At 54.4% G+C, this 10,190-nt stretch overlaps 1 protein-coding gene across 2 annotated transcripts; it reads left to right on the top strand.

Annotated features, from left to right (window-relative positions):
- Window positions 1-4,867: 4,867 nt before the first annotated feature.
- Window positions 4,868-6,821, top strand: LOC100274454 (ETHYLENE INSENSITIVE 3-like 5 protein). Of its 2 annotated transcripts, XM_008669392.3 has the most exons (2): window positions 4,868-6,184; window positions 6,326-6,805. In XM_008669392.3, the coding sequence occupies exons 1-2, from the start codon at window positions 5,003-5,005 to the stop codon at window positions 6,599-6,601; spliced, it is 1,458 nt and encodes a 485-aa protein (XP_008667614.1). In that variant the 5' UTR covers window positions 4,868-5,002; the 3' UTR covers window positions 6,602-6,805. The 2 variants fall into 2 exon arrangements, with proteins under 2 accessions (XP_008667614.1, NP_001142285.1); NM_001148813.1 differs by having other exon boundaries at window positions 4,930-6,821.
- Window positions 6,822-10,190: the final 3,369 nt, after the last annotated feature.

The following is a 10,190-nucleotide window of genomic DNA, read 5'->3' as shown; positions in this document are numbered from 1 at the left end:
GGATCAGACAAATTTCCATAGTTATAGACAGTGAAATAGATTAATTACAAATACTCAGTTCGGTTCTAGTTATCTCGGTTCGATTTAATTTTGCATCAATATTGTTGTCGTCGAGTTCTAATAATATTTGCTTCGGACAACAATCACAAGAGTGGGTCGGGATTCCAAATTCATGTTCTCTTAATCCATAAATTTTAAATAGACACAAGACTCGACATATCGCGAAATAAATACGCGAGATCAATGCGGCATCGAAATTGTGATCCTTTCGGAAGCGACGTCACGCATCATTCACGTGGGCGAGAGGTTGTGCGTTGTCCAGACACCAGTTAGCACCTGCCATGTGCCACGATGCCAGGACACAGAGAGACACATGCAACACAAGCGTGAAAGAATTTCAAATGAAGTTTAAGGAGCCAGATCCGATTTCAAGGATTAGAGTTTGGGCAAGACGTCGATGGCTCAACCCAAACGATATTGGATTCAATATTTTGGAAGATTACTAAAGTCTGAATTTTGCAAAATAAATTAGGACAATTTAGACAGATGGAGACAGACACGATATCAAAATCGTGATAGACGAAGATAATTAGAACTTAGTGGCCCTTACATTCACCGATATCCCGTGCTTAAGTCTGTACTCGTCGTCGCACGAGAAATAAACACCTCAGGCGTTACATATAATACAATGCATGGGCATATGGAAGATAATGCATATGAGAGTATCACACATAAAACATATGTAAAATAAAAAAATAAATGTATTTCTCACTCATGACTCCCACTTTTTCTTGCACTCCCCCTCACATATACACTCTTCTCTCTCCCCTTTGACATCAAGCAACAAAATAGGTCAAAAACCTAAGGGTCCTAAGGTGGAGAAGATACATTTGTGCCAATAAATAGAGGGTGAGGTGTGAACTTGAACTGAGTCACTAGAGCATCCTCATCTAAATCTGATGAAGTATTCATATGTCTAGAAGGAGTTGTTTATGCCTCAAACGTTGATAGGCTAACTAGAGGAAGAGAAGGGATGTGTGTGGGGGGGTCTAATGAAGCCACCAAGGAAGGTAATGTCTTTGTGGTCTTAGCCACATGTGCTACTATATCTACAGGCCCTAACACTAAAGGTATGGCAACTATAGGTGCAATGGAACTCTAATCACTTGACTGATATACGCTATTGGTGCAGGTGGTGTAGCGATAATCATGCATCACAGAGATGGACGATGCCTAAAGTGTAATGACTAGATGAAAAACTAAAGCATTGAACGAAAAAGATGAAGCTTAGTTGCCTTTTTCTCTCAGCCGCTCACCCTTGTTTGAAATCTAAGTCTGGGGAGAAAGAAGGAAAGTGGAAGGAGACTTGAATGCTCTATAGGAGCTTTGAATTGAGGGTGGCCAAAGTAAATGTTCGAGGTGATACTTGAAAGGAGAGGGGAGAAGATATTTATACTCACCTTCGATTCTAACTGTTACTACGAAATTCAAGATTTCTAAAAATCTTGAAACTTCTAATGCCAAAAACCTCTTACACTAGACAAAGAGAACTTCCAACAGAGGGTCATAACTTCTGACCTGGCAGTGACTTAAAATCTAACGTGGCTTCTTCTAGGATTTTGACATACATCAGAGCTTCCAATCTAGGGTCAGGACTTCCAATATGGCAGACTTCCAAACACTAAACTAAGTGTCTAGTGCTAAGCTTTAGTGCTCTTTTAAGTATATTTTATTTGAGTTACTTGAGCACTATTTGCAACAAGAATTTGCACACGTCTTGGTGATACAAGTTTCTTAAACTCAAAAAAATATAACAAGCCTTCCATGCATTGAGTTTGAAGCCTTCAAATTCAGAACAATTGAGGACTCTCATTTGATGCACAAGTATACACAACTTTTCATGTGTGCCTGACAACTATAACTATGTATCATAGAACTTGTTAGATTCTAAATTGTGTGACATTAATACACCAAAATCCACTTGGGGCCAATGCAGTTTTAAGAAGAGATCAAATTGTTTTGTGGTGTTGAGGTGCTACCACACCACCTAGTTAAGACTGAAGCATTCACTACTAAGCTCTACACGACAATCAAGGCCTAAAGTCCACTAAGGTCTGGTTTGGTGACCAGGGAATTGAAGGGATCCATGAGAGAGGAAATCCCTTGCTATTCAAGACCCATTTGGGAACTCTGTTTCCCAAAACTATAGTTTATAATACCACATTTTATTGTATGTTATAACACATAACTATGGTATATTTTACATCAGTCCAATCCAACACCTGTTTGGAGACAATATTTCAGTTGTAGTGTAGGAGAAGAGAAGACTATAGCTGCGTGCAAGCCTGCAAGCCAAAAACTTTGGTCCAGACCAAAGTTTTTTTGACCCCAAAATAGTGTGGTATTGGTAAAACTATGGTTTAAAATACAGAGTTTTTAGATGTGCTTCCAAACACCTTTTGTTATAAAATACTGTGGTATGCATAAAAATCATGGTATTATCTTGGGACTAAGAAAATAAAGTGTTCCCAAACAAGGCCCTCAATTTTAAATAGCAAGTGATCTCCTCTCCATGGATCCCCTCCAATTCTCTGGTCACTAAATCAGTCCTAAGAGTATTCCTTGTCCATTCCTAGATTAGATAGGTTCAAACCACTCACAAAGCTTCTTGGACGTTCCAGTAATCGCCACAAAGAAAGGAACACTAGCCTCAAACACCAAGGCATCTGGGTGATGTTAAACACCAAGTAGTAACAAGCTTTGACATTCACTTTCCCATATTAACTACCCAAGAACTCAAAGACGCACACTTCTACTACGTTGCACTTGAATCCCTAGTCCTATAACTAATTACTCTCTCCGTTTTTTTATTTATCGTCGATTAGTTCAAAAATGAACTAGTGGATAATAAATATTCGGAAACAGACGTAGGGGGTGTTTGGTTTGCCCCAGCTAAAATTTAGCCCCTATCACATCGAATGTTTGAATCTCCGTTCGGGGTATTAAATGTAGTCGGATTATAAAACTAATTTCTCAGCCGAAGATTAAAAAGTGAGACGAATCTAGTACAGTTGGTTGGGTCTATATTTCATACTCCTATTTGAAAGTTAAACGCTTGATGTGACCCGGGCTAAACTTTAGTCCACAGAACCAAACACCCCCGTAGTACTTGACAATCTCTAACGTGCTCTCCTATGGCAAACCTAAGAGGTGTCTAACCAAGTCAACTACTAGATAGTTGAAAATGAGAAGAATAGAGAGAGGAGTCCACTAAGGAGTGGTTGCTGTTGCAAATGCAACTGTGCAAATGCAAACATCACATGATTATTTGGCGGCTGCACAGATTCTTGACCGGATAATGCTGTGAGCACTGAGAACACCAATGATTACTGTACGATCGAATACTCTGGCAAATACTCAATTTACGTTGTTGGGGGCGAGGAGTTCCCTCTCGTCGTAGTCTCGTGGGTCCCACCGGTTGCACTCCTCGCTGACGCGGTGACGCCTGCCGCGTGTAGTGTGTGCGCTCGGCCGCGCTCTGAAGTCGTGCCTCGCCGGCCGCTGTTGCTCGTCGCGCACGCCTTGATGCTGGTTGCTGGCCGCTACTATCCGCTCTGCTGTTGGCCGCTGCTCGCTCGCTGCACACGGCTATGCAGCCAAAGCCTCGCCAGCGGGCAGCGGCCGCTGCATGCATGCCGAGCGCGCGATCGCCCGCTCTGGCACGCCTTGGCGAACGCGCATCTCGTTGCTGGCTGGTGCTCCCCGTGCCGCCGCCGGTAGCTGCTCGTCACTACGCGGCGGCGGCGGCTCACTATCAGGCTGGTCAAGGAACTAAACGGATTGGACAGAAGATGAGGATGGACCCCACGTGGATAGTTTTAGGGTCGAATGTTGTATAGTTCCTGCACACGCGATTTCTTGGTGATGTGGAAAAAAACTCGAGTATTGTTGGCACTGCCCCTGCATTCTTACTCCGTAAGAAGCTTATTCCTTACGTCAGCGACGACGCTAATGCGGCATGGAATCGTGGCAAAATGGCGCGCATGCACAGAGCTAAGCTCCGCCGTCGTGCCCACGCGTCGACCGTGACGTCCGTGACGTCGTCCATGCCATACTACGCCGGCCGCACAGTGCGCGCAGCATGCTGTAAGCTGATGATCCGTCTCAGAATTGCGTGCGACCGCCGCGCGCTACGTACGTACGTCGTCGGAAACATGCACGCGGACGCGGGACGTGATCACGTGAATGATATATTATCGCTTCTGTTGTCGTGGTGGTAGTCGTTGGATGTTTGCCAGACTAGCGCCGTACCGTAAGGAAGCTTCTACACTCTAGTGCTCAACTGGTCATGGTTCCATTGGTCACTGCCGGCTCCGCCGCCGTCCGCCTTCTTCTTGGGTTTCTGAAATCGTCGATCAGGTATTCAGGTATATGGTCATTTGGTCAAGGATCACGTCGTCAGTATACAGAAAAGACATGTCTGCTACAGTTACAGTCCATACTGATGTTTGCTGGGTTTTAATACGTATAGGCTTCTACTTCTTATACAATATTTTTGTCTTTTTAGATTGCAGCCGCACCAGTCTAAATAGTTGTCTTTTTAGATTATAGCTGCACCAGTCTAAATAATGGGCTTTAATCTAAAGCAAATAGGCATGTCGATCGGCGCCATGGCTGCCACCATCAGTTCAAAGTGATCTGCAGCAAAGCTAACTAGCTAAGGGTAAATTGACGAGAGTTAGAGCCAGCCTAGCACGTGCATGCTAGTAATTTGAAGTGCGATATTATACTCCCTAACAAGGCGACGCACGGTGGCCCTTCCGCCTCCGAGGCGTTGCCACGGCGAGTTCTACAACCTTCTCCGCGCCACGGAGAGGTTCCGCGGCACCTTTTTAGGCGAGCTCGAGCGTGGCCAGTGGCCAGTGCCCCCACCATCTTTTCTCAGTCATATCAGTCACTACACGCACGAGTGAGTACACGATCGTAGCCAAACCACATTATCATGGAGAACTACTGCGAAAGCATCGACTACTATCAGAAGCCTTCCCATCCTCCCAACAAGCCAACGACCATGGACGAAGACAAGGACGACAACAATGACACGGGCAAGGGCAAGGCCGTCCTGGGCGCCGGTCCTTACCACCACCACCACCATGCTACCGCCGCTGACCAGCAGGAACCCGAAAGCCAGGAGGAGTTCTTCAGCGACTCCGAGTCGGGCTCCGAGTCCATCGAGATCGCTGACCTCAAGAAGCGCATGTGGAAGGACCAGCTGCTGCTCATGAAGCTCGAGGGCCGCTCGGGCCGCGACCGCGAGGCCCAGCTCCCGCTCCATCTCCATCCCTTTGCTGACGACCACCCGGCGACGGCGTCTGCCCTGCTCCAGCAGGCCAAGGACCACCAGGAGTCGCCCGAGAGCCGGTACCGGCGCAAGGCGATGCTCCGGGCGCAGGACGGCGTCATCCGGCACATGCTGAAGATGATGGAGGCGTGCAACGCGCGCGGGTTCGTGTATGGCGTGGTGAACGAGTCCGGCGTGCCCGTGTCCGGCTCCTCCGACAGCCTCCGCGGCTGGTGGAAGGACGAGGTGGGGTTCGAGCGGGCGGGCCCGCTGGCGCTGTCCGTGGCCGCCGCCGCCGGCCTGGACGACCCCGGGAGCCCGATGGCGGCGTCCTTCCTGCACGGCCTCCACGACATCCAGGACAGCACGCTGGGGTCCCTGCTGTCGGCGCTCATCCAGCACTGCGAGCCCCCGCAGCGGAGCTTCCCGCTGGACCGCGGCCTGGCGCCGCCGTGGTGGCCCACGGGGCGGGAGGCCTGGTGGGGCACGCAGGGCGAGGCGCAGGCGCACCAGGGCCCGCCGCCGTACCGCAAGCCCCACGACCTCAAGAAGGCCTGGAAGATCTCGCTGCTCAGCGCCGTGATCAAGCACCTCAGCCCGCGCTTCGACCAGATGCGCAAGCTCGTCTGGCAGTCCAAGCGGCTGCAGCACAAGATGAGCGCCAGGGACGCCGACACCTGGTCCAAGGTCATCACCCAGGAGGAGGCGCTGGACCGCCACGCGCAGCGCGCGCTGCAGATCACACCGCTCGAGGAGGAAGAGGACGACGACGGTGGCCCCGACACCGACGCCGGTGGCGATTCTCCGATGGCGGCAGCGCACGTCGAGAAGCGCAAGCGCAAGGTCGGCGGCCCCGGGCACACGGGCAGTAGCGGCGTCGACGTCGGCAAGGAGTTGCTGCCGCTTCCGGACATAGATTGCGTGCCCTACGCCGACCGCAGCTCGATCGAGGAGCTCATGAAGCTCTATTACCGCTGCCTGCAGGGGACCGATGATGGCGAGCACGAGGCGAAAGACGCGGTGGCAGTCCGAGACGGAGGGCAGCATAATAGCAGTATCGCCGTCGCTGAGACCACACAGCCTCCGCCGGTGGCGCACGATAGCATGCTCCAAGGTTTACAGCGCGGCGGGACCACGCTGCCCGACGGGTCGGCGGTGCACGACGATGACATGCTCAGCAGTCTTCTGGGAATCGCTGATGTCGTGGACATGACTGACTTCCCAAACAGTCCGATTTGGCAGTGGGGGGTTTACGACTGATGATTATAGAGCGGTGACTGGTGAGTCGGTTAGCAACTACTCCAGGTATTAGATTCGTACAAGTCTAGCTACAGCAAGTGTTGTGCTATGTTGATTATTTTATGCCTGTTTTAATTATTACCTCCAACAAATAAGTCGGATCTGTATATTACCGTGCTCTCTGTAAGAATCGACTAAAATCACTCCACCAGAAACTTTAAAACATTGGAACTGAAGAACCAGAAAACTCAAGCTCTACCGACTAATGCTATATTTGGACGCACTATTAGCTGTTTTTAGCTAGAGGTATCTAAACATCCTTATAGCCCGTTCGAGAGTAAAGGAACTGAGAGAGCTAAAATCCTCTTTCTATTTAAAATTAAATAACGGTGCGTTTGGATCCTGTCGGGGACCATAATTAGGGGTACCCTCAAGACTCCTAATTCTCAGCTGGTAACCCCCATCAGCATAAAGCTGCAAAGGCCTGATGGGTGTGATTAAGTCAGGGATCAGTCCATTCGAGCGACTCGATCATGCCTCGCCTGAGCCTAGCCTCGGACAAGGGCAGCCGACCCCGGAGGGTTTCCGTCTCGCCCGAGGCCCCCCTCCAACGGCGGACACATCTCCGGCTCGCCCGAGGCCCTGCCTTCGCTAAGAAGCAACCCTGACTAAATCGCCGCACCGACCGACCGAATCGCAGGATCATTTAACGCAAAGGTGGCCTGACACCTTTATCCTGACGCACGCCCCCCGGCAGAGCCGAAGTGACCGCCGTCACTTCGCCGCTCCACTGACCGGCCTGACAAAAGGACAGCGCCGCCTGCGCCACTCCGACTGCAGTGCCACTTGACAGAGTGAGACTGACAGGCAGTCAGGCCCTACCAAAGGCACCATAGGAAACTCCGCTCCGCCCGACCCAGGGCTCGGACTCGGGCTAAGTCCCGGAAGACGGCGAACTCCGCTCCGCCCGACCCAGGGCTCGGACTCGGGCTAAGTCCCGGAAGACGGCGAACTCCGCTCCGCCCGACCCAGGGCTCGGACTCGGGCTAGGTCCCGGAAGACGGCGAACTCCGCTCCGCCCGACCCAGGGCTCGGACTCGGGCTAGGTCCCGGAAGACGGCGAACTCCGCTCCGCCCGACCCCAGGGCTCGGACTCGGGCTCAGCCCCAGAAGACGACGAACTCCGCTCCGCCCGACCCCAGGGCTCGGACTCGGGCTCAGCCCTAGAAGACGACGAACTCCGCTTCGCCCGACCCCAGGGCTCGGACTCCGCCCTGGCCCCTGCCGAACGACCTCCGCCTCGCCTGACCCGGGGGCTCGGACTCGGCCTCGGCCATGGAAGACAGACTCGACCTCGGCTTCGGAGGAGCCTCCACGTCGCTCAGCCTAGGGCGCAAGCCAGCCACGTCAACAGGAAGCGCCATCATCACCCTACCCCGAGCTGACTCGGGCCGCAGGGAACAAGACCGGCGTCCCATCTGGCTAGCTCCGCCAGATAGGCAATGATGGCGCCCCGCATGCTCTGTGACGACGGCGGCTCCCAGCTCTCTTACGGAAGCGAGAGGACGTCAGCAAGGACTCAACCGCTCCGACAGCTGTCCCTCCGCCAGGCTCCGTCGCTCCTCCGACGGCCACGACATCACACCAGCTGGGTGCCAAAATCTCTCCGGCTGCCACATCGGCATGTACTTAGGGCGCTAGCTCTCCCCCGCTAGACACGTAGCACTCTGCTACACCCCCATTGTACACCTGGATCCTCTCCTTACGCCTATAAAAGGAAGGACCAGGGCCCTCTTAGAGAGGGTTGGCCGCGCGGGGACGAGGACGGGACAGACGCTCTCTTGGGGCCGCTCGCTTCCCTCTCCCGCGTGGACGCTTGTAACCCCCTACTGCAAGCGCACCCGACCTAGGCGCGGGACGAACACGAAGGCCGCGGGATTTCCAACTCTCTCACGCCCATCTCCGGCCACCTCACTTCCCCCCTTCGCGCTCGGCCTCGCGTCGACCCATCTGGGCTGGGGCACGCAGCGACATTCACTCGTCGGCTTAGGGACCCCCCGGTCTCGAAACGCCGACAGTTGGCGCACCAGGTAGGGGCCTGCTGCGTGTTGACGAACAACTTCCCGTCAAGCTCCAGATGGGCAGTCTCCAGCAACCTCTCCGACCCGGGACGGTGCTCCGTTTTGGGAGTCTTGAGTTCATGTCCTTCGACGGCAGCTACGACATGATACTCCTTCCACCGCCGCGCGACAACGACAATGGCGGCCGACAGCCCGCCCGCCGGCGGCGGAATCGACGACGTCTTCCCCGCGTGGTGGAAGAACAACATTCGAGCTCGCCCCGTCCTCTCCCCCGCCAACGGAGGAGGAGGCGGGGCAAACAAGGCCAAGCGGGAGGCCGCGCCTCGTCGGCTGTCGAGCGAGTCGACGTCCCCAGCGCCCCAACGGGGAGCGCGTCGGGCGTCGACCTCGCGTTTGAGACGAAGGCGAGCGCCGTCTCCCCGCGACACGCCAATCCCGAGCAAGTGGACGACGCCAGTGCGCTCGCGGAGAGCTTGCAGGACGTCGCCCTCGTACCCGAGACGGCGGTGCAATCAGTCCCCGACGTGACTATGTCGCTGCTCGTCGACCGAAAGGTACCGACCGATTCCCATCCTACGTCATTTGGACTCAGCTTCAACCCGCCTAGCGACCTTGCTTTGGCGGGCGCTCTCGTAGAGGCGAGTTCAAACCCTCTGGGGTTTCGCATCCGGTCGCCTTGGGACCGGCTGACGGACGTCTCGACCTACGGGCCCTCTGGGCCCGAGGAAGATGACGACCCCAACATCTGTTGGGATTTCTCTGGATTTGGCAACCCCAGTGCCATGCGGGACTTCATGACCGCATGTGACTACTGCCTCTCCGACTGTTCCGACGGTAGCCGTAGCCTCGACGACGAGGACTGCGGCCCAAGCCGCGAATGTTTCCACGTCGATCTAGGGGATCCCTCCGAAGGCAATCATCTCGGCATGCCGGAGGACGGTGATCTCCCTAGGCCGGTGCCTCGCGCTGACATCCCACGGGAGCTAGCTGTGGTCCCCGTTCCGGCGGGGGGTCATGACCCACAGCTCGAGCAAGTCCGCGGGGCACAGGCCAGGCTCGACGAGGGAGCAGGAGCGCTTGAGCCGATCCGCCGGGATGTCGGGCAGGCATGGGCGGGCCAACCCCCGGCCGGAGAAATACGTCACCTGCCCTAGGGTCTCCAGCACCGCGTCACCAACGATGTCAAGGTCAGGCCGCCACCCGCATCCAGTGGGGTCGGTCAGAACCTGGCCGCAGCAGCGATGCTTCTCCGCGCGATGCCGGAGCCATCAACCACCGAGGGTCGGCGAATCCAGGGAGAGCTCAAGAATCTCCTGGAAGGCGCTGTGGTCCGACGGGCCGAGAGCTCTGCCTCCCGAAGGCAGGGATACCCCTCGGAACCTCATGCCGCGACTTCCCGATTCATGCGGGAAGCCTCGGTCTACACCGGGCGCACGCGCAACACCGCGCCTGCGGCCCCGGGCCACCTCGGCAACGAGCACCATCATCGTGACCGTCGGGCCCACCTCGACGAGAGGGTGCGCCGAGGT

Source organism: Zea mays, chromosome 2, assembly GCF_902167145.1.
Source record: "Zea mays cultivar B73 chromosome 2, Zm-B73-REFERENCE-NAM-5.0, whole genome shotgun sequence".
Lineage (NCBI taxonomy): Eukaryota > Viridiplantae > Streptophyta > Magnoliopsida > Poales > Poaceae > Zea > Zea mays.
The sequence above is the reverse complement of the archived record's forward strand: the minus strand, read 5'-3'. Positions and strand labels throughout refer to the sequence as shown.

What these genes read in the sequence shown, in the direction of transcription:
- LOC100274454 (NM_001148813.1), top strand. Translation starts at nt 5,003, where the DNA reads ATGGAGAACTACTGCGAAAGCATCGACTACTATCAGAAGCCTTCCCAT.